This window comes from Lissotriton helveticus, chromosome 5_2, assembly GCF_964261635.1.
Source record: "Lissotriton helveticus chromosome 5_2, aLisHel1.1, whole genome shotgun sequence".
Classification (NCBI taxonomy): domain Eukaryota; kingdom Metazoa; phylum Chordata; class Amphibia; order Caudata; family Salamandridae; genus Lissotriton; species Lissotriton helveticus.
Genome location: NC_136066.1, coordinates 6,292,793 through 6,316,919, shown reverse-complemented (window position 1 = coordinate 6,316,919; position 24,127 = coordinate 6,292,793). Strand labels below are relative to the sequence as shown.

General features: G+C 49.5%; 1 protein-coding gene across 10 annotated transcripts in view; it reads right to left on the bottom strand.

The window, feature by feature from the left end:
- The window catches only part of DNM1 (dynamin 1), a 742,836-nt gene that overhangs the window by 223,710 nt on the left and 494,999 nt on the right, over positions 1–24,127 (bottom strand). For all 10 annotated transcript variants that reach the window (XM_078646632.1, XM_078646628.1, XM_078646630.1 and 7 more), the window contains exons 12-13: positions 5,898–5,968; positions 4,002–4,053 (exon numbers count right to left, since the gene is read on the bottom strand). In XM_078646632.1, the coding sequence (XP_078502758.1) occupies positions 4,002–4,053; positions 5,898–5,968 (123 nt within the window). The remainder of the gene's footprint in view (positions 1–4,001; positions 4,054–5,897; positions 5,969–24,127) is intronic.

The following is a 24,127-nucleotide window of genomic DNA, read 5'->3' as shown; positions in this document are numbered from 1 at the left end:
CACCTATCTTACCAGTACTGCATCTTCACCCTTCGCTGACCAGTCACTTGCTAACCATGTACTGCCTCCTTCCCCTTTGTTGACCTGTCCCTCCCTCATTATTCCGCACTTATATGTACCACCTCATCCTGCCCTCGGTGGGTAGTCGCTGCCTCCCCTCTGACATGGTATTGCTTCCTCACCCTTCACTGACCAGGTACTTCCTTCTCACTGTCCAGTCTCTGCCTCCTCGATGAGCAGGCATTGCCTCCTTTGCAGCCTTGTCACCCCTCTCTGACCAGGCATTGCCTCCTTTACTGCCTTGTCACTCCTCTCTGACCAGGCATTGCCTCCTTTACGGCCTTGTCCCCCCTCTCTGACCAGGCATTGCCTCCTTTGCAGCCTTGTCACCCCTCTCTGACCAGGCATTGCCCCCTTTACGGCCTTGTCACCCCTCTCTGACCAGGCATTGCCTCCTTTACTGCCTTGTCCCTCCTCTCTGACCAGGCATTGCCCCCTTTACGGCCTTGTCACCTCTCTCTGACCAGGCATTGCCTCCTTTACGGCCTTGTCACCCCTCTCTGACCAGGCATTGCCTCCTTTACGGCCTTGTCACTCCTCTCTGACCAGGCATTGTCTCCTTTACTGCCTTGTCACCTCTCTCTGACCAGGCATTGCCTCCTTTACGGCCTTGTCACCCCTCTCTGACCAGGCATTGCCTCCTTTACGGCCTTGTCCCCCCTCTCTGACCAGGCATTGCCTCCTTTACGGCCTTGTCCCCCCTCTCTGACCAGGCATTGCCTCCTTTGCAGCCTTGTCACCCCTCTCTGACCAGGCATTGCCCCCTTTACGGCCTTGTCACCCCTCTCTGACCAGGCATTGCCTCCTTTACTGCCTTGTCACTCTTCTCTGACCAGGCATTGCCTCCTTTACTGCCTTGTCACCTCTCTCTGACCAGGCATTGCCTCCTTTACGGCCTTGTCACCCCTCTCTGACCAGGCATTGCCTCCTTTACTGCCTTGTCACTCCTCTCTGACCAGGCATTGCCTCCTTTACGGCCTTGTCCCCCCTCTCTGACCAGGCATTGCCTCCTTTGCAGCCTTGTCACCCCTCTCTGACCAGGCATTGCCCCCTTTACGGCCTTGTCACCCCTCTCTGACCAGGCATTGCCTCCTTTACTGCCTTGTCACTCCTCTCTGACCAGGCATTGCCCCCTTTACGGCCTTGTCACCTCTCTCTGACCAGGCATTGCCTCCTTTACGGCCTTGTCACCCCTCTCTGACCAGGCATTGCCTCCTTTACTGCCTTGTCACTCCTCTCTGACCAGGCATTGCCTCCTTTACTGCCTTGTCACCTCTCTCTGACCAGGCATTGCCTCCTTTACAGCCTTGTCACCCCTCTCTGACCAGGCATTGCCCCCTTTACGGCCTTGTCACCCCTCTCTGACCAGGCATTGCCTCCTTTACTGCCTTGTCACTCCTCTCTGACCAGGCATTGCCTCCTTTACTGCCTTGTCACCTCTCTCTGACCAGGCATTGCCTCCTTTACGGCCTTGTCACCCCTCTCTGACTAGGCATTGCCTCCTTTACTGCCTTGTCAGACCTCTCTGACCAGGCATTGCCTCCTTTACTGCCTTGTCACTCTTCTCTGACCAGGCATTGCCTCCTTTACTGCCTTGTCACCCCTCTCTGACCAGGCATTGCCTCCTTTACGGCCTTGTCACCCCTCTCTGACCAGGCATTGCCTCCTTTACTGCCTTGTCACTCCTCTCTGACCAGGCATTGCCTCCTTTACGGCCTTGTCACTCCTCTCTGACCAGGCATTGCCTCCTTTACTGCCTTGTCACCTCTCTCTGACCAGGCAGTGCCTCCTTTACTGCCTTGTCACTCCTCTCTGACCAGGCATTGTCTCCTTTGCAGTCTTGTCACCTCTCTCTGACCAGGCATTGCCTCCTTTACTACCTTGTCCCCCCTCTCTGACCAGGCATTGTCTCCTTTGCAGTCTTGTCACCTCTCTCTGACCAGGCAGTGCCTCCTTTACGGCCTTGTCCCCCCTCTCTGACCAGGCATTGCCTCCTTTACTGCCTTGTCACTCCTCTCTGACCAGGCATTGCCTCCTTTACTGCCTTGTCACCTCTCTCTGACCAGGCTGTGCCTCCTTTACTGCCTTGTCACCTCTCTCTGACCAGGCATTGCCTCCTTTGCAGCCTTGTCACCCCTCTCTGACCAGGCATTGCCCCCTTTACGGCCTTGTCCCCCCTCTCTGACCAGGCATTGCCTCCTTTACGGCCTTGTCACCCCTCTCTGACCAGGCATTGCCTCCTTTGCAGCCTTGTCCCCCCTCTCTGACCAGGCAGTGCCTCCTTTACTGCCTTGTCACTCCTCTCTGACCAGGCATTGCCTCCTTTACTGCCTTGTCCCCCCTCTCTGACCAGGCATTGCCTCCTTTGCACCCTTGTCACTCCTCTCTGACCAGGCATTGCCTCCTTTGCACCCTTGTCACTCCTCTCTGACCAGGCATTGCCTCCTTTACTGCCTTGTCACTCCTCTCTGACCAGGCATTGCCTCCTTTGCAGCCTTGTCCCCCCTCTCTGACCAGGCAGTGCCTCCTTTACTGCCTTGTCACTCCTCTCTGACCAGGCATTGCCTCCTTTACTGCCTTGTCCCCCCTCTCTGACCAGGCATTGCCTCCTTTGCACCCTTGTCACTCCTCTCTGACCAGGCATTGCCTCCTTTACGGCCTTGTCACTCCTCTCTGACCAGGCAGTGCCTCCTTTACTGCCTTGTCACCCCTCTCTGACCAGGCATTGCCCCCTTTACGGCCTTGTCACCCCTCTCTGACCAGGCATTGCCCCCTTTACGGCCTTGTCACCTCTCTCTGACCAGGCATTGCCCCCTTTACGGCCTTGTCACCCCTCTCTGACCAGGCATTGCCTCCTTTACGGCCTTGTCCCCCCTCTCTGACCAGGCGTTGCCTCCTTTACGGCCTTGTCACCCCTCTCTGACCAGGCATTGTCTCCTTTACGGCCTTGTCACCCCTCTCTGACTAAGCATTGCCTCCTTTGCACCCTTGTCACCCCTCTCTGACCAGGCATTGCCTCCTTTACGGCCTTGTCCCCCCTCTCTGACCAGGCATTGCCTCCGTTACGGCCTTGTCCCCCCTCTCTGACCAGGCATTGCCTCCTTTACTGCCTTGTCACCCCTCTCTGACCAGGCATTGCCTCCTTTACTGCCTTGTCACTCCTCTCTGACCAGGCATTGCCTCCTTTACGGCCTTGTCACCTCTCTCTGACCAGGCATTGCCTCCTTTACGGCCTTGTCACCCCTCTCTGACCAGGCATTGCCTCCTTTACTGCCTTGTCACTCCTCTCTGACCAGGCATTGCCCCCTTTACGGCCTTGTCACCTCTCTCTGACCAGGCATTGCCTCCTTTACTGCCTTGTCCCCCCCTCTCTGACCAGGCATTGCCTCCTTTACTGCCTTGTCCCCCCTCTCTGACCAGGCATTGCCTCCTTTGCACCCTTGTCACTCCTCTCTGACCAGGCATTGCCTCCTTTACGGCCTTGTCCCCCCCTCTCTGACCAGGCATTGCCTCCTTTACTGCCTTGTCCCCCCTCTCTGACCAGGCATTGCCTCCTTTACTGCCTTGTCCCCCCTCTCTGACCAGGCATTGCCTCCTTTGCACCCTTGTCACTCCTCTCTGACCAGGCATTGCCTCCTTTACGGCCTTGTCCCCCCCTCTCTGACCAGGCATTGCCTCCTTTACTGCCTTGTCCCCTCTCTCTGACCAGGCATTGCCTCCTTTAGCATCTTTGACCCAGCAGAACAGCTGACACTCTGAGCCCTAACACAGTCCTCACACCCACTTGACCCCCCACCCACACTCAACTCAGCCCTCATTTGTGGCTTACTGCCCCTCCCTAACATCACCACAAATCTTTGCTTATCACCAGAGAATGGTGCAGATGACACAAATGTGACTCAAAAATACCCCCTCAGGCGACAGGGATGGCTCCAGCTTACCTGATTGCCGGATGCTTTCTTCTTGCTTGTCTGGCTGCTCCTCTGCTGGGCACTGCATGGGAAGGAAAGAATGTGCACAAGTCACCAAAACGCAAGCACTGTTTCAAGCTGGATTAAATGCTTACCAACCCTTGCCGCATGTTTGCAGGTCATTCGAATCAAATCTCCAATGTATAAAATTCAAGAACAATTGGGAGTTCAAAGTTGAAAGGTTAACAGACCACAACACTGTACATTCAGTGAAACGCAGCTCTTTGGCTTTTCTTGACAAGGTTAGCAGCTACAAAATGGATGGGACTTGGATTGTTCTTGCCAGGGGTCGAAACAGGAATTAGGGTCCTCAAAAGTACTGCTGTCTTATTTGGATCTTTGGAGAATCGGAAGAGGGAACAGTAAGAAAACAAGTTACTTACCTGTTACTTTGGTTCTCTAATATTGGAAACTTTAGATTCCCATGTTGGTATCATTCCCCGTCGTCAGAATGGGAGCCAATTGGAGTCTCTGGTATACATAGAATAGCAATAGAAACCATCACCAAAACAGAGCCTAGGCCTAGGCCTATTCTTGTTTTGCAACCTATCCACCTCTTTTCGCAAAAGAGACCAAAAATAATGAACAACCAATCAGATTAGCCTCACCCCATAGAAGCCTCCTGAGAGAAGTTCAGAACCTCAGATTTTCGTAGCCTTTGTGTAACCATGCCACTGAAGAAGCTAGAGGCTGAGCTTTCCCAAGGGAGGAGGGTGGGTGCATGGGAATCTACGAAAGTTTCCAATACTGGAGAACCCAAGTTACAGTCAACACGAAACAGTGCCGGAGATGATGAAATCACCGTCGACAAGTCCATTAACGGAGCCAAAGATGAAGGAGAAGACTGTACCTTTCATGATTTCATCGACGGAGTCGTTGACAGCATCGTCAACGAGTGAACTTTCTTCACAGCTTTTACCTCAGAAGAACGTGATGAGGGCTTTTTGAAAGTCTTTGGAGAGGCTGGAGGAACGGAGCTGGATTTCCTCTCAGATAGTACTTCTTTTGACAGTCCTTCCCTCTCCTTTACATCTCGGTGAGAAGATTCGCCAGGACTATGCCCTACAGACCCATGAGAGGTCTTTTTTAAGGCCTTACCAGGATGTTCTACAGGAGGTGAAGGAGAAGCTTTACCCCTTTTTACAGACCTTCTGGAAGATGTAGCAGAGGATGCCTCATTACTGTCACTAGAGAAAGGTTCCTTCCTCGACTTTAGCTTCTGGAGCAAGGTCAAAAGACGCCCCTCACGATCTCGCAGAGTCTTTGCAGAAAAAGTGCAGCATATTTTACAGTCTGCTGCCTTATGGTCTGGGTACAGACAGTAAATACAATCCTTATCAGACATCCTGAAGCAGTTGTTGAAGAAAAAAAAAGGTGAAAAACTGTAGAAATAGTTTAGTCCCTTGCACAATGTGCGGTAGAAAATCTGAGGTTCTGAGCTTCTCTCAGGAGGGTTCTACGGGGTGAGGCTAATCTGATTGATTGTTCATTTTTTTGGGTCTCTTTTGCTAAAAAGAGGTGGATAGGTTGCAAAACAAGAATGGGCCTAGTCTTAGGTTCTGTTTTGGTGATGGTTTCTATTGCTATTTCATGTATACCGAGGACTCCCATTCCGCCGACGGGGAATGATACAAGCAGGGGAATCTATGAAAGTTCCAATACTGGAGTAAGTGCTGTCTGTGTCCACCACCCAGTGGGGAGGAACTGTGCTTGGTTCTTGAATGGACTAGTGCTGGGGCAGAGTGAGAGCACTGGGAGGGCCATGGATAGGGCACTGCACATAGGTTGAATCCTAGTACAGTGATGCGCCACATGCAGAGAGGCCGGGATGCATTCAAAAGGTTGGACCTGAAATAAAGTACTTACTTAGCAAAGCCAATGAAGTCCTCGTGGTTCGTGTTCATGTATGACAACTCAATGTCTATCAGCAGCATGACCTGAAAGTACAAAATGCACAGTGAGAAAAACTTTGGGACTAGCGAGACACACAGTCATTCAATCACTGAGCCTTGGGGACAAAGATACTTCCACGTAACAACAGTTTTGGAAGCTATTAGTTGCAGGACCAAATGCTGTGCACTGTCACACAATCTACTGATCGAGGCCGTCCTCCTTACGTGAATTGACCAGAACATCAACAATCAGCAAATATCGAATGTCTCAACTTGGTATTGTGCGTTTCAATGTCAAGGTACGGATGGGAGAGTCACATGTGAATTCATAATAGATAGCTAAAACAATATTCGTACGGGATACATTTTTTATCTGTACCAGTAGCTTTCCAGCAACGGATTCTCACAAGATTCACAAACTTATAATCATTTCTAAATGAGAGGTTTAGAAATACCACATTTTTACAACTTTTGGGAGGAAATGAAGATAAGTGTGAAGCACCAATCTGTCTTTGTGAACCTGAATGAATGATTCCTCAACTGAAATTTCTTGAATTTGACTCACTCTTAAAAGAGATGTAATGGCTGCCAGAAAAAAAGTACCTTCCAAAATAGGACCTGCAACCAAACATGAGTTCAGTATGGGCATCGTGAAGGGGCCAGGAGGAAACAGGTGGCAGGCTAGGGGAATTAGCCTTTCATTCCTTCCATAAATACTTCAATTAGAGAAGTTTTGAAAATGGAGGGATCTTCTCGATTCTCCAAGCATGTAACAATTACTGCCAAGCGGCATTTATGGAAGGTTTTGTAAGTTTACATATAACAGACAACATCTTGTGAAGTTGCTGTTGAGCGATGAATGTGGTGACTGGAAGAGTAGAAGATGAAACGTTTCCGCAAGCTGAGAATCATACATTCATCTGCAGGGGCAGACAGCCGAATAAGGTTTTGGGTGCCAAATCACAAGACTGATCGAGTTGAGGCTGGGATACAGGAGCTCCTCATGACCTGGAGCTTTGGTATGAATTGTCTCATGGGCATCGCTAGGAGCACAGGGTACCAAGGTTGACGCGCCCATGTCAGTACAATGAGCATTAGCTCTATTGGTGCAGATCCATTTCCCATAGTACATTTGGAAGAAATAGCAAAGGAGGAAAGAGTAGGCCAATATCTATAAACAGATGAACTGTACAACGTTGTCCAGGGAAGGTGGGTGCAGATACCTGCATACAAGGTTTTTTATTTGACATTTTCGTTTGTGGCAAACAAGTCTACTGCCCACCACGGTTGGGAGCACTGGCTAAGAATCTAGGAGCTGATCGCACACAGTTTCTTGATATGTTCTGATGAAAAGATCCACAAACATTTTGTTCACTCTTGGGAGGCAATCTTTAAGCAAGGGTGTCTGATGACGCAACACCCAATGCCACATTGTCTGATCTTGATAATGTGATCCACTTACCACAAATACCAGCAATGCGCCGGATATGTGGGATGATGGGTGCTTCAAATGGATGGTTTCTCGCCTATAACCCAGTACAGAGGGTCCTTGAACTGCAGTGGTAAGTACTGAATAGTCCCCACCACAGGGCGGGGACCCGCAGCACTTTTTAAAGTCACGTAGTCAATGTGACAAAACTGTAAACCTTTGGCAGCCTTAAGACAAGCTACATTCACAAATCCAGTAAATGACTTTAAAAGATGGAAGAAAACACACAGTCTTTATAGGTCACTAAACAGAAGCAAAAGAGACATTTAAAAATATGCTTCACAAATCATTTTGAGCCTCTTTAAATGTGAATAGAAGGGGGGAGGAGGCAATGTTACTGAATACAAGTGTCAGTAAGATAGAAGAACGCGGTGCATTTACTTGCCCCCGGACCTCCAGTGTCCCATCATTCCTTGTAAACGGCAGCGGACTCCGTTCTTTTTCCGGCCCCTGGCGATAGGATCCTGGAGCATAGAGTCCTGCCTTTTTAAGGCTTTTTTCCAATTAAATTCACTTCAAAACCTTTTTAAAACGGGTACCCTCTACATCCTTTAGGGCCGAGAGAATTTTCAGAGAATTTCCTGACAGAAAATAATTTTCATTTTCCTGCAAAATCCCATCTCTTTTTGCAAAGTTGCCAGAAAGTGGCAGTAAAATGGCAAAAACAGACACACAGGTTCTGTATCCTTTGTTTGACAGACAGTCATGAAACCAGATGTCACTGCAGAAACCTCTCCAGGAGCATTATGTATTTTCTTTTTCCATCTTTTAAAATAAATAAATGGATTTGGCAGTGTAGCCTGTCTTAAGGCTGCAGAAATGTTACATTTGACCTCCTGACCTTTCTGAAGTAAGGCGAATATACTACACGAAACGTGACTTTGGAAAAGGTGCTGGCACCTGGCCAGGATCATGCAGTGTTGGTGATCAATGGAGATCTTCTGAGGGAGAACAAGAGTCTCCATAGAGTTCCCAGAGTCAATCAATCAATCAAAAGTCTTTATTTCGGTTTTACCGAACCATAAAAGAAGGAAGCACATGAATCTTGTATGGCAATGAACAGGGTAAAAGGTTCTATATAATGCTCCCTATACAGACTCTTGGAAATGTAAGAAAGAAGAATAAAAATTGGCAAAAAACTTGACACAAGGATACAAGTACATAAAGGGTACAACGATAAACGAAGTTTCCCATAGTCAGAAGCAGCCTGGCAGGCGGCCATCTTGAAGCGATCTCATTTGATGCAGCATTTGAGCATGCTGCCATTTTGGGTTTCTTTGGACTTAAGACGCGTATAGAGCATGCATGTTTGTCCCCTTTGGTTTATTAGCACTCTCTTGACGGCCCCATTTTGTAAACGTGTCGCACCTCTTCTTCTAAGTCGCTGACACAGATTTTACAGAGCAGTGATGGAAGTGGTAGACGGATGGTGTGAAACCCCAAGCAAGAACCCTGGAAAATGGTGGATAACACCGACTGACTTGAGGTCTAGTCCTCATAATGCATAAGGTACAAACCCGGCATTCCCAGACAGCAACTAGATGATCTAACAAAGTCAGGGGCTGGTGGTGGAAGGGCCTCGGCCTTGGGCAGCTCCGCCTCTAGCATCACCACGTCAGGCTTCCCTGGCGTTCCAACTGCTGAACTTGATGAAAGCGCTGCTGCGGAGAGGGTTGCCCAGCAGTACTAGGATTTGCCTTTGGTGCGAGCATGTTTGCGACCTATGGAATCCTGCCTTCGATTGTTGCTGCTGGAACTCGTTCTTAGTTTTGGCTTTTTTATGGGTTCTTTTTGATTTTCTCCAACATCTCAGCAAGGGATGTGGTTGAGAGAGGTGTTCACCATCAATAGTATCCCTAAGTTGTGGTGCTGCACTTCAGGTCAGAAATGAGTAATGAAGCATGAGTCTTGTGTTGACTTGTCTGGAGGCTGTCACAGCATCCAAGGAGCTTCTAATTCCTTGTCTTCATCAGTCATGTCTTTTGCCCTTTTTTCTTAGGAGTCTGGGAGATGTTATATTTGTTTTTCAGTCTCCTCCTACTGATGAATATCATACATTTTTTAACAATTTTATTTTGCATTTTCGAATGAAATATATCAGACTCACACCTATTGGAAACAGCAAAATAAATCTGTGTTTGAAGGGAAAGATTAGCTAAAACAATTACCCCTCCCCCCCCCAGTCCTCCACACAGTGTTTTCTGTTGCGCTGAGCTGTCGTTTGAGTCTGAAGTCATCGTATGAATATCAGGTGCGCGCAATGTTCGTGACATCGACACATGGAGACCTCCTGGTCGTTGTAATTGCTTAACGTAGGAGGTGAAGGGGTGCCAGGCTGCATCAAACTAGGCCACCCGATCCCAGAGACGAACAGTCGGCTTCGCCATTGCGTACAGAGCCCAGACCTTCCCCCAGCACATAGGTTGCGTCCACAGTTGTGCCACACAAAGCCATGCTGCAAAGAGTAGTTGAGACATAAGGCAGCCCTGAGGGGTCATCGTTGAGGGATAAATGCAATCAGCCCCTGGATACCCCAATACAAATGTCTGGGGCTCGAGGGGAAGGCAGGCATTGGTGATGGCCCGCATTAGTGGAGAAGTGTGGCTCAGGGGTTAGAGGCAGCAGACCCGGAAACTGAGATCGGTCCTGGACCAGGGTTCAATTCCCCGCCTCGGCGGGGTCTTGGGCTAAAAATTCCACGGACTCGATAATTCTCGCCCCGGTGCCTCCTCGACTCACGGGTTCACACTCTGCGACTCTGGGCAATAGCTTGCTTAATCTCCACAACGGCCCCTCGCGGCGGGATGCCTGACTTTCACCTTGTGGATACCCTGCTATCTCACAGGGGAATACCAGGAAGGGTTCCCTAAGCAAGCGCCGGGAAACCCACTGCGGGTAGCTGTGCGCTATATAAGCTCAACTACATTTACATTTACATTTACATTTACTCCTCATCGCTACCCAGAAAGCCTAAGTCACAGGACATGTCCACCAAGAATGGAAAAGGGTTCCCCTCTCACCACAGCCCTTCCAACATAGAGACGACCCCTCACAAATCTTGGCCAAACGAATGGGTGTGAAGTACCAACGAGTCAATATCTTGTAGGCTTTCTCTTTATATGAAAACAGATCGACTATCGGGCGGCTCTCTGCCAGATCGCCCCCGAGCAGCAGCAGGTAACTTTGTAGCCAAATCCCTCACCCACTAGAACACATGCGCATGCTTCTTAGAGGGCGAGCTGCGGCAGACATTGGTAAAGCCTTGCGATGCCTTTACGGCGCATACTATTCAAATGGAGGGTCTCCTTAGGTGCAACGTCACGCTGACATGCTCGAAGTGCTTAGGGTTTGCTTGCCCAATGAACTGCCTGTGCCAATTTGAAGTCATGTCCGCAGGTAAGGGCAAACCCAGCAATCAAGTCTCCCATCGCCCGCAAATCCCCATTGTCCAAAAAATCCCCCAAGAAGGGGGGAGGAGGCGCCCCGGATTCCAGTCAGAGGAACCAGGATCAGTCACTCAGGGTCAAAATCAGGATTGTGCGCTTTGTGGGGGAGGGGGGGTCCTGGGGGGGTCAGGCGAAACAGGTAAGTCAGGAATGCCCTAGGCTGACGCACCTCTACCCAGTAAGACAAAAACATAAAGGTCATAACGGTCAAAGGCAGCAAGGGAGGGGACTGAACCGGGGGAAAGAAGGGCAGCCACAATAACCCTGCTAAAGGGGAAGGGGAAAAAACCTGCCCCACCTGGACCCAGGGTTTCTTGACCAGGCTGGAATTACAGGCCAAGGAGGGGCGGAATTGTACCACCAAATGTAAGAGGAAATGACAGGGAACCCCAAACCACCCTCTGAGACCGGCTGCTCAAGGTCACCCCGATACTCTCGGAGACTTACCCCCTCATATAAAAGCAAGCATTGTCCCTCAAATATGCTTACATCCTGACAGAGGGCGGCCAGCGGAAGAATGAGTATCATATCTTGAAAGTACAGGGCCCTGGAGCTAGAAATGCACCCCTGTGTAGCCACTCCCACAGTAGAGTAGGAGCCTGCTATGTTGATCTTTTTACTATCCTTATTGGGTGCTGGAGTGTCATCAGTTTCTTGCACTCACGCTTTTTCTGTGTGCGCTACCTTCAAATCAAGCAGAACATCCATGGATGATTGTGGCACCTTAACAAGGTAGTTCACTTTTTTCCAAGTAGCAGTTTAACATTGTTTTTAGCATAAGCAAAAGTTATGCACCAAACCTTGTTTTTGTTAGTCTTTGTATGAGGAAGTCCCCGTCTTCTACTACATGTAACTGGACCTTATGATGCGCTGCCGCTCTGTCGGGCCAGAGGTCCTCTAAGGGTGAGGCCCCCAAGAAGTGCCATCCTGTGCACCCACTGTAGTGGCATCTGGCTGTTCTCTGAGCCTAGGGCTATCTCGGCTCTGTGGTGCTGTTTCCCAACAAAAAACAACCCACTGTTGATGAAAGCAAATCATCTGGTGAGTGTTCTGAGCCCTGCATTAGATAGCAGGAGTGTGAAAAGCATTGGATATACAGATGCTTCAAGCTGCTGTTATAGGCAAGTATTCATTCATTACAAGCCACCCAGACATCTGTGCGCCACAAGGACTTTACAATAGGATTCTTAGTAAGTTGTATATAGGCTGTAACGTTGGAGTTTTACAAGAATAGAGCAATATTGGAGGTTCGATTTATCAAGCTGAAACAAGTATGAAAGCACCACTCACCCTACAACAAAGGACAAAATCCACCATGTATGGAATCTAATGTCCTGGGGGGAAAGGAAAATGCTACTTACCAGTATGCATCTGTTCTTGGCATGTAGAGCTGCAGAATTGTACACTTTTGCAATAGATCACCACCTGGTGTTGGGCTTGGATGATTGCAGGTTGTTGCCTTCTTGGAAGAAGTCTTTGTAGTCACGAGATAGGTGACTCCTCCCTTGGACAATACTGCGCATGGGCATCGGCTCCATGCTCAGATTGTTTTTCGCCATGATGGGAAATGATGGAGTTAGTAGAAGTAAAGATAAAGAAAGGATGTCCATGCGTGTGCATCTAAATAAGATGATAACTGGAACGGATACAAGTCCCGGGGAGGTGGGAGGGCGTGTACGATTCTGCAGCTCTACATGCCAAGAACAGATGCATACTGGTAAGTAGCATTTTCCGTTCGAGGCATATGAGCTGCAGATCGTACACTTTTGAAACGATTGTGCAGCAGTGTCTCCCCTAGCGGTGGTCGCTTGTATCCGTTGCAGCATACTGAAATAGTATTTTAAGGACAGCTTGGCCTACTGCAGCTTGCTGCTTGGCTTGCACATCAACACAATAGTGTTTAGTGAAGGTGTGTATTGTAGACCATGTCGCTGCCTTGCATATGTCCTCTAGTGGGATATTTCCTAAGAAAGCCATAGAGGCTCCTAGTTTGCGAGTGGAGTGCGCTCTAGGAGGAACTGTTAGTGTACGTTTAGCTTTTTGATAGCATATTTGAATACACTTCACAATCCACCTGGCAATTCCCCCCTTAGAGATGGGGTTGCCTTTTTGTGGGGGAGAGAAATATACAAATAATTGTTTTGTCTTTCTGAAAGATTTAGTCCTGTCTGTGTAGTATAAAAGAGCTCTTCTAACATCTAAGGTGTGTAAAGCCCTTTCCGCAACAGAGTCCGGGTTTTGGAAAAACACAGGTAGCTCTACTGATTGGTTAAGGTGAAAAGGAGTAATGACTTTTGGCAGGAATTATGGATTAGGCCTGAGAACCACTTTGTTAGGATGTATTTGAAAAAATGGTTCTTCTATTGTGAATGCTTGTATTTCACCAACTCTTCTGAGAGAGGTGATGGCAACAAAGAAAGCAGTTTTCCATGTTAGGAATTGCAGTTCACACTTGTGTAAAGGCTCAAAAGGGGGACCCATAAGTCTTGTAAGGACCACGTTTAGGTTCCACACTGGAGCAGGTGGTAACCTAGGTGGGATTATTCGTTTTCATCCTTCCATAAATGCTTTGATTGCAGGTACTCTGAAGAGAGATAGAGGTTGCCTATTCTGTAAATAGGCTGCAATAGCTGCTAGATGCAGGCGTATGGAAGAATAAGCTAAGTTGGACCTTTGTAGGTGTAGAAGGTAGCAGATGATACTTTGGATGGAAGCATCAAGTGGGTCAATGTGATTGTTGTTACAATATATTGCAAACCTTTTCCACTTAGCGGCATAACACGCTCTGGTAGTGGGTTTTCTAGCTTCTTTAATTATGTTCATACAGTCTGGTGGCAGGTTTAAGTAACCGAACTCTAAGACCTCAGGAGCCAGATCGCCAAATTTAGCTGGCTTGGTTCTGGGTGCCTTATTTCTCCATGGTTCTGTGTTAACAGGGAGGGTGTGAGCAGTAATTTTTGATGTGGAACCAGTGAGAGATCTAGTAGTGAACCACGGCTGACGTGCCCATGTGGGAGCTACTAGTATTAGTTTGAGAGACTGTTGTCTGAGTTTGCGCACTACTAGTGGGAGAGGCGGAAAAGCGTATGCAAATCTGCCTGACCAGTTCATCCATATTGCATTCCCCTCCGACCGTGGGTGTGGAAACCTGGCGGCGAAGGTTGGGCATTTTGTATTCTCGTGGGTGGCAAACAGATCTATCTGTGGATGCCCCCACATTTGGAAGAATGGCTGAAGAACTTGTGGATGTATCTCCCATTCGTGAATCTGTTGTGACTGTTGACTCAACAGATCTGCTATCTGATTGTGAATCCCTGGGAGGTGTTCTACAGTCAGGTGTATGTTTTGAGCATCACACTGTCCTGCTGAAGGACAGGCCTCGGACAGGCACGGAACCCACGCGAGACATGCAACAGACAGGCCCAGCAGATCTGAGTATCACACTGCCCTGCTGAAGGACAGGCCTTGGACAGGGATGGAACCCACGCGAGGCATGCAACAGACAGGCCCCGGACAGGCATGAAACCCACGCGAGACATGCAACAGACAGGCCCAGCAGATCTGAGTATCACACTGTCCTGCTGAAGAACAGGCCTTGGACAGGCATGGAACCCACGCGAGACATGCAACAGACAGGCCCAGCAGATCTGAGTATCACACTGCCCTGCTGAAGGACAGGCCTTGGACAGGGATGGAACCCACGCGAGGCATGCAACAGACAGGCCCCGGACAGGCATGAAACCCACGCGAGACATGCAACAGACAGGCCCAGCAGATCTGAGTATCACACTGTCCTGCTGAAGAACAGGCCTTGGACAGGCATGGAACCCACGCGAGACATGCAACAGACAGGCCCCTGACAGGCATGGAACCCACGCGAGACATGCAACAGACAGGCCCAGCAGATCTGAGTATCACACTGCCCTGCTGAAGGACAGGCCTTGGACAGGGATGGAACCCACGCGAGGCATGCAACAGACAGGCCCCGGACAGGCATGAAACCCACGCGAGACATGCAACAGACAGGCCCAGCAGATCTGAGTATCACACTGTCCTGCTGAAGAACAGGCCTTGGACAGGCATGGAACCCACGCGAGACATGCAACAGACAGGCCCCTGACAGGCATGGAACCCACGCGAGACATGCAACAGACAGGCCCAGCAGATCTGAGTATCACACTGTCCTGCTGAAGAACAGGCCTTGGACAGGCATGGAACCCACGCGAGACATGCAACAGACAGGCCCGCAGATCCGAGTATCACACTGTCCCGCCAGATTGGAAACAAAGAGTTGCTGTTATCAATGGAATTGGAGGAAGATATATATTGATGTTCTGAAACAATCAATCAACAGGGTATTCTCTAGAGACCCCAGATCCTGTTTAGATGCTTACAATTGCCATTGTTTGTTTCTGTGTGTGGAAACCCTTATGGGAGTAAAATGAATCAGAGCTTTTACACATGTTCCCCCGAAGAAGCGCCCGCTTCAAGCATCTGGCAGCTGATGAATGGAAGACAACTGATCGACAAGTGTGAATTGTGGTGCCTCGCCCAAAGCCAAAGCGGTTTGGTATCAATGGACATAATTACAGACTATTACCCCCGATAAATAATGCATGAAGGGCCTCCTGACGTCTAATGTCTGCAGAACCTGTTCGTGCGTCTGTGGCTGGTGGAAAAGACTGGTAGTTGGATAGCCTTGCTGGTATGAGAGAAGCTGGCTTTGTCCTCGTGACCACCATTTCCTTGTGAATCTGTATTTAAGGCTCTTACATTGAGGTTGCTTGCAACTCACTGGCCAACGCAGTGAAGTCATGGTAATGAGGAAGGCTGTCTTGAACGTGTAGTATTTGAGCCCTGGTTTAGGAATAGGCTCATAAGGTCAAGTCAAGTCAAGTTTAAATTTGTATAGCGCACTACTCAGTCAGTCAGTCAGTCAGTCAAATTAACTTTATTCGATTTGTTAAAATCATACAAAGTACATAAAAACAGTATTATTTACAATTTAAGAAGGAATTAAACAATATCATTTATGAGTAAGTTAATTTAGACGAAAATCAGTACGTTAAAATATTAAAAAAAAACACATTATGTACATCAGATTTCCAAATTCATGCCCCTTCTGGCTCTGGTTGCTGCCACAAGAAAATTGGCCATGGCGAAAGTGATACAGATGCTACCCAGTGATTTTAAATATAACATGGCTGGTCTCACCTGGGAGAAGCCCGCTTCTCTTAAGACTGGTAGCAGGTATTTTTTCCTTTGGTCGGAAAAGAAATCGCAAAACATAACAAAATGTAAACTGTCCTGAACAGAAAAATTGTCACAAGTGCAAGGGGGAGCTAACTCAGGTTTCATCCAGGTATTAAAATGGCCCAAATAAAAATGAATAGTGTTAAATCTGAATTTTGTTAACAAAAATCTATGGAACGGATTAGTGACAAAACTCACCCAGAGGGTCTCAAGGCGCTTGAGGGAGGGGGGGAGCTTTACTTATCAAATATCTAAGTTTTTAGTTGTTTTCTGAAGGAGAGGTGGTTCTGTGTGAGGCGGAGGTGGGTGGGGAGGGAATTCCAGGTCTTGGCCGCTAAGTAGGAGAAAGATCTTCCTCCCATGGTGGATCTTTGGATGCGTGGAATTGCGGCGAGGGCTTGATTGGATGATCGAAGTTGGCGGGTGGGGGTGTAGAAGGACAGGCGCGTGTTGAGGTATTCGGGTCCTAGGTCGTAGAGGGCTTTGTATGCGTGGGTGAGGAGTCAGAACGTTATTCTCTTGTTGACGGGGAGCCAGTGGAGGTCTTTTAGGTGACCGGAAATGTGAGCTTGGCGGGGGATGTCAAGGATGAGTCTGGCTGAGGCGTTTTGGATGCGTTGGAGTTTTTTCTGTAGTTTGGCTTGGTTCCGGCGTAAAGGGTGTTTCCGTAGTCTAGTCGGCTTGTGACCAGTGCATGGGTGACCGTCTTTCTTGTTTCGGTGGGGATCCAACTGAAGATTTTGTTGAGCATACGTAGGATGTTGAAGCATGATGATGAGACGGCGTTGACTTGTCTGGTCATCGAGAGGGAGGAGTCCAGGATGAAGCCCAGGTTACATGCGTGGTCCGTTGGTATTTGTGCGTTTCCCAGGGCCGGAGGCCACCATGAGTCGTCCCAGGCGGAGGGGGATGATCCTAAGATGAGGACTTCCGTTTTGTCCGAGTTTCGTTTTAAACGTCTGTTCTTCATCCACTTGGCTACTTCTTTCATCCCTTCGTGTAGGTTGGTTTTGGCGGTGTTTGAGTCTTTGGTGAGGGAAAGGATCAGTTGAGTGTCGTCTGCGTAGGAGATAATGTTGAGGTTGTGTTGGCGCGCAATGGATGCGAGGAGACTCATGTAAACGTTGAAGAGGGTGGGACTGAGTGAAGATCCTTGGGGTACGCCGCAGATGACTTCGGTGGCCTCTGATCTAAAAGGGGGGAGGCGGACTCTCTGGGTTCTTCCGGCGAGGAACGAGATTATCCAGTCCAATGCTTTTCCTTGTATTCTGACGTTGCTGAGGCGTTGTATAAGGGTGTTATGACGGACTGTGTCGAAGGCTGCGGAGAGGTCGAGTAGGATGAGGGCAGCAGTTTCTCCGTTGTCCAGTGGAGTTTGAATGTCGTCTGTTGCTGCGATGAGGGCGGTTTCGGTGCTGTGTTTGGCTCGGAAGCCCGATTGTGAAGGGTCGAGGGATTTGTTGGATTCGAGGAAGGCGGCGAGTTGACTGTTGACGGCTTTCTCAATGACTTTGGCAGGGAATGGGAGGAGCGAAATGGGGCGGTAGTTCTTAAGTTCAGTGGGGTGTACTGTAGGTTTCTTCAAGAGGGCGCTGAGTTCGGCATGTTTCCAGTTTTCCGGGAAGGTGGCGGAGTTGAGGGAGCAGTTGATGATGTCTCGGAGATGGGGTGCGATAATGGAGACTGCTTTGTTGAAAATGTGGTGGGGACATGGGTCGGTTGGCGATCCTGAGTGAATGGTGTTCATAAGGCGGATGGTGTCTTCAGTGGTGATTGGGTTCCAGGCGCAAAGGTTGTTGGAGGGGGGTTTAATTTCGGAGGTAGGTGGGGTGGGCTGGTCTCCAAAGCTGTTGAACAAGTTACTTACCTTCGGTAACGCTTTTTCTGGTAGATACTATATCTGCCTGTGGATTCCTCACCTTGTGAATATCCCCCTTGCGTCAGCAACGTTCGGAAATTTTCTTCGTAGTACGCCGACGTGGGCGACGTCACAGGAGCACGGCATCGCGCGCGACTCCGTCTGACGTCACCGACCCCATATCAGGCCCACGCCGGCGTGATGACGTCAGTTCCGCCCTTTTTTCCGTGCCTTCGAGGCACACGGACGGACCAACGATAGCAAATATGCAAATATACAATGTACACAGTACATATAGAACAAAATCAATGCAATAGTATAAACCATATATACAGAAAGACCAGGTATAGCAGAGTGGACAACGGGGAGGCGGGTGGGTCAGTGAGGAATCCACAGGCAGATATAGTATCTACCAGAAAAAGCGTTACCGAAGGTAAGTAACTTGTTCTTCTGATAGATACATCTGCCGTGTGGATTCCTCACCTTGTGAATAGATTCCCACAGCAGTCCCCACTCCCGGAGGAGGGTGTCCACTCTGCTACACCAGGAAATCTTGGAGGACAGAGCGCGCGAAGTGGCCATCCCTCCTCACCTCGGTATCCAAGCAGTAATGCTTCGCGAAAGTGTGGAGGGAGGCCCAAGTCGCGGCCCTGCAAATATCCTCAACAGGTACACCCCTAGACAAAGCAGATGTTGCAGACTTTGCCCTAGTTGAATGAGCTCTAATACCCTCAGGAGGGTCCTTACCCGCAAGTGAGTAGCAGATTTTGATGCACAGGATTATCCACCTGGAAAGAGTGCGCTTGTGCACCGCTCTGCCCTTCTTGCAGCCAGCAAAGCCAACAAACAGCTGGTCGTCCATCCGGAAGTCCTTAGTCCTGTCCAGATAGAAAGACACCGCCCTCTTAGGGTCCAGGCGATGCAGTCTCTCTTCCTCCTTAGACGGGTGAGGGGGAGGATAGAAGGTAGGAAGGGTAATGGACTGCCCAAGATGGAAAGGAGTCAACACCTTAGGCAGAAAAGCAGCCCTGGTCCTAAGAACCATCCTTTCAGCATGAATGGTCAGGAATGGGGGTTTGGAACTTAGAGCTTGAAGCTCACTTACCCTCCTTGCCGAGGTGATTGCAACGAGGAAGATAGTTTTAAAAGAGAGAAGCCTCAATGGACACTTGTGCAAGGGTTCGAAGGGAGAACCCATTAAGAAGGTCAGCACAAGATTCAAATCCCAATGAGGAACAACAAAAGGAGTAGGAGGGAACATATTTATGAGACCCCTCAAGAATCTCAAAACCACCGGAGATTTAAAGAGAGATGGCTGATCCGGCAAACATAGAAAAGCCGATAAGGCAGAAAGATACCCCTTGACCGTGGCCACAGCCAAACCTTGCTGCGCCAGATAAAGGGCAAATTGTAAAATATTAGACAAATGAGCCTTCAAAGGGTCAACATCTCTCTCCCTGCACCAAGAAACAAATTTTGACCATCTATAGGAATAAATGGACTTAGTGGTGTCACGCCTGGCAGAGAGAATGACATCCACTACCTCGTGAGGGAGAGAAAAAGAACTCAAGTTGCCCCGTTCAATCTCCAGGCATGAAGGTGTAATGTCTGGAGGTGGGGGTGTAAAACCTGCCCCTCCATCTGAGAGAGGAGGTCTGTCCTGTGAGGGAGACGGAGCGGCGGGTGAGAGGAGAGGTGGAGTAGGTCCGAATACCACACCCTTCTTGGCCAATCCGGAGCGACCAATATGACTTGGGCCCGGTCTTGACGAATCTTCCTCAGAACCCGAGGAATCAAAGGTATGGGAGGAAACGCGTAAAGGAGTTGATCTTCCCAACTCAACTGAAACGCGTCCCCCAATGCTCCTTGCATCGGATACTGGAGACTGCAGAATGACAGGCAGTGCGCATTCTCGCGAGTTGCGAATAGGTCCACCCGAGGAGTCCCCCACATCTGAAAGATGTCGTGAACAACCTCCGGGTGAAGCCTCCACTCGTGGTCGGCAGAGAACTGCCGACTGAGACTGTCTGCACGAACGTTCAGAACTCCGGCCAGATGATTTGCCACCAGACAAATCTGATGGTCCTGAACCCAGGACCAGAGACGCAGAGCCTCTCTGCAGAGACACTGCGACCCTACTCCTCCCTGCTTGTTGATGTACCACATCGCAGTCGTGTTGTCCGTCAGGACTTGGACTGACCGACCGCGAAGGGAAGGGAGGAAGGCCTTGAGCGCCAAACGTATCGCCCTCAGTTCCAGAAGGTTGATGTGAAACAACCTTTCCTCCGGAGACCAAAGACCTTTGACCTCCAGGTCTCCCAGATGAGCACCCCACCCGAGAGTGGATGCATCCGTTATCACTGTGGCCACTGATGTAGGCAGTTGAAAAGGCTTTCCTTGCGACAGATTGCCTTCCACGCCCCACCAAGACAGATCCGCTGCAGCTTCTCTGGAGATCTTCACTGACTCCCTGAGATCTCCGTTGTGCTGATACCACTGCCTGCGGAGGCACCACTGGAGTGCCCTCATGTGCCAGCGTGCATGACTGACCAACAGAATGCAAGAAGCCATCAGACCGAGCAGACGAAGGACCTTCAGGACCGGAACAACCGCTCCAATGAAGAATAAAGGAATCATCTCCTGAATGTCGTGAATCCTCTGAGGTGGAGGGAATGCACGACACAGTAGTGTCCAGTACCGCACCTATGAACAGGTTGCGCTGGGAGGGCACCAGGTGAGATTTGGGTACATTTATCGAAAAACCCAACCTGTGTAACAACTGAGTTGTCTCTTGTAGATGATGGAGCACCTTCTCCGGCGACTCTGCTTTGATCAGCCAGTCGTCTAGATAAGGGAATACAGGAATACCTGACCTTCTGAGATGTGCTGCCACCACTGCCATCACCTTGGTGAAGACTCGAGGCGCAGTAGTAAGTCCAAAGGGAAGGACCGCAAACTGGTAGTGCTGCGATCCCACCGTAAAACGGAGATACTTCCTGTGCGACTTCAGGATTGGGATGTGAAAATACGCATCCTGTAAGTCGATCGACACCATCCAGTCTTCTTCTATCAGCGCCAGAAGAACCTGAGCAAGGGTGAGCATTTTGAACTTCTCCTGTTTGAGATAGAAGTTCAAAATCCTGAGATCCAGGATCGGCCGAAGCCTGCCATCCTTCTTGGGAATCAAGAAATACCAGGAGTAGCACCCTTGACCCCTCTCCTGCTCTGGAACCACCTCTATCGCACCCTTTCGAAACAGAGCCAGGACTTCCTCCTGCAGGAGAAGCAGGTGGTCCTCCGAACAATAACCTTGGCAAGGAGGGTAATTGGGAGGGAACTCCTGAAAAGGAAGTGCATACCCATTCTCTACGAGATTGAGAACCCAAAGATCTGATGTAACCGATTCCCAATCTCGTAGAAAATGAGTAAGCCGACCCCCTACTGGCCCTACATGATCCAGAATGGTGGATCTAGGGCTGCTTTGCTGATGCGGGTGGGGGTTGGGTATTATTGGAGGAAGTGGAGGAAGAGGAGACTTGACGTCCACGTCCACGACCCTTCTGTCTACCTCTATAGGACCTATACAGAGGGTTCTGCTGCTGCTGCTGTTGCTGTTGGCCCTGCTTGAAGGGACGAAAAGAAGATCTACCGAATCCTCTGAATTTTCTAGTCGTAGACCCTCTCATCTGCAGACCCAAAGATCTTGCGGTGGCACGACTGTCTTTAAACCTTTCCAAGGCCACATCAGCCTTCTTACCAAAAAGGCCAGTTCCTTCAAAAGGTAAGTCCAGCAATGTAGACTGCACATCCGCAGAGAAATCCGAAGACTTTAACCATGCAGCTCTCCTGGTCGCAATGGATGAACCCATAATTCTAGCAACAGAATCCACAGTGTCCATACCGCTTTGAATGACCATGCGGGCAGCAGCATGAGTGTCAGAGACCACTTCATTAAAGTTCTTCCTATCCTCCTCAGGAAGTTTTGATGACAATTGCTTCACTGAGTCCATTAATGCATGCACATATCTACCTAAAAGGCAAGTAGCATTTGATGATTTAAGAGCCATGCTCCCAGAAGAGAAAGTCTTCTTCGCCGACTGATCTAATTTCTTAGACTCCTTGTCAGCTGGTACTTGAGGGAAAGAGCCTGCAGCTCTATTAGAGCAAGCTGCCTGTACCACAAGACTTTCTGGTGATGGATGCGTAGAAAGAAAAGCAGGGTCATCAGGAGCCACCCTATATCGCCTCGCAATAACTCTTGAAACTGCAGGAGCAGATAATGGCCTCTTCCAAATCTCCTTTATTGGATCCGCTAAGGCATCAGTAAATGGCAGTGTAGGCTCAACAATTGAAGAGGGAGAATGCAAGACTTCAGTGAGGATGTTGGGCTTGTACTCCACTGTGGGCAGCTTTAAGTTAAGAAGATCAGCAGCCTTCCTAATAACCACGTGATAGGGTGCCACATCCCTAGACGGAGCATCAGAAGTCGAAGGTAGACCCCACTCAGGAGAGAGTTCCAGACCACTAGCCTCCCGAAGTTCATCGAAATCATCATCATGATCAGGAAGCTCGCCTTCTTCCACATCAGAACTTTCATCATCTCTTTGCTCGAGAAGACGCTGAGCTCTTCGCCTCGACCACTCCAATCGAACCGAAGTCGACGGATCCGGTAACGACTCCGACGGAGCCGGTTCCGACGTCGATCGAGGAACCGGAGCAGTAGGACGAGAAACATGAACAGGTGTGGTACCTCGATCTCGACTACGAGGTCGATCCGGAGTCGGCGAAGCCGCATGCGGAGTCGAAGACCTCGGTGGAGCCGTACCGAGCCAAGGTGGAAGAGGCGTCGGCATGAAAGGCATAAATGGAGCTGGGGCGTACGACTGAGGAATACCCAGATTGTACGATAATGGACCCATGGGACCAACAGGCGCTCCAGTGGGGTACATCGCCCTGGAATACACTCCAAACATCGCATTGAGAAAATGCGAGGGGTCCTGACCGGGACCAGGAAAGGGAGGGTACGGACCTACCGGATGTTCCAATGGAGGCCGTTCCGACACATTCTCACTCTGACCTTCTGGGTCCACAGGAGTCTCCATTGGAGTCGGATCTTGAGGAATCACCTCTTCTTCCTCCTCATGCTCCGAAGGATGCGAGGATATCGGATCCGGATCCTGCTCCGGCTCCGGAGTCGGAGAACCTTCCTTTGACAAGACAGGCGAAGGAGAGACAAAGTCTTTACGATGTTTGTGAGACTTTTTCTTCGAGTCAGAGGATTCCTTTTCCGAATGATGTTTTGAACTGTGCTTCCTCCTCTTATGCTTTCTCCTCGAGGAGCTCGAAGCGTGACCGGAAGCCGACTTAGATCTAGACCTAGATCTTTCTCTGGATCTTGACTTCGCTTTAGATCTCGACTCCTCTTCAGATCTCGAACCCGCTCTGGATCTCGACGCCGATCTCGACTTCGATCGAGACCTTTGCTTCGACTTCGATCTTCGTGACGTCGATCTCGAATATCTTCCAGTATCCTGTTTTACTTTCGCCAAAAGTAGTTTAGCTTCACGCTCCCGAAGCGCCTTTGGATTCATTTTAAAACAGGAACTGCAGTTTTTGACGTCGTGACTCGAACCAAGACACCACAAACAATCCTTATGTGGGTCAGTGATAGACATCATGCGGGCACAAGACCTACATTGTTTAAAGCCCGTTTTCCTCGACGACATCTTCGGTGAAGAATCAAGTCGTAGAAGAGAAACAGTGACAAATAATTAACAGCTAGATACTAAGTATCGCCGAAGATCCCGAAAACCGTTAGCGTCGAAGACGCGGAAAAAAGGGAACTGACGTCATCACGCCGGCGTGGGCCTGATATGGGGTCGGTGACGTCAGACGGAGTCGCGCGGGATGCCGTGCTCCTGTGACGTCGCCCACGTCGGCGTACTACGAATAAAATTTCCGAACGGTGCTGACGCAAGGGGGATATTCACAAGGTGAGGAATCCACACGGCAGATGTATCTATCAGAAATGTATGTCGGTGATTTTGTTGTGGAAGAACGAGGCTAGAGAGTCGCAGAGGTCTTGGGATGGAGTGATGTCGTTGGTGCTGGCGGTGGGGTTGGTAAACTCTTTGACGATGTTGAATAGTTCCTTGCTG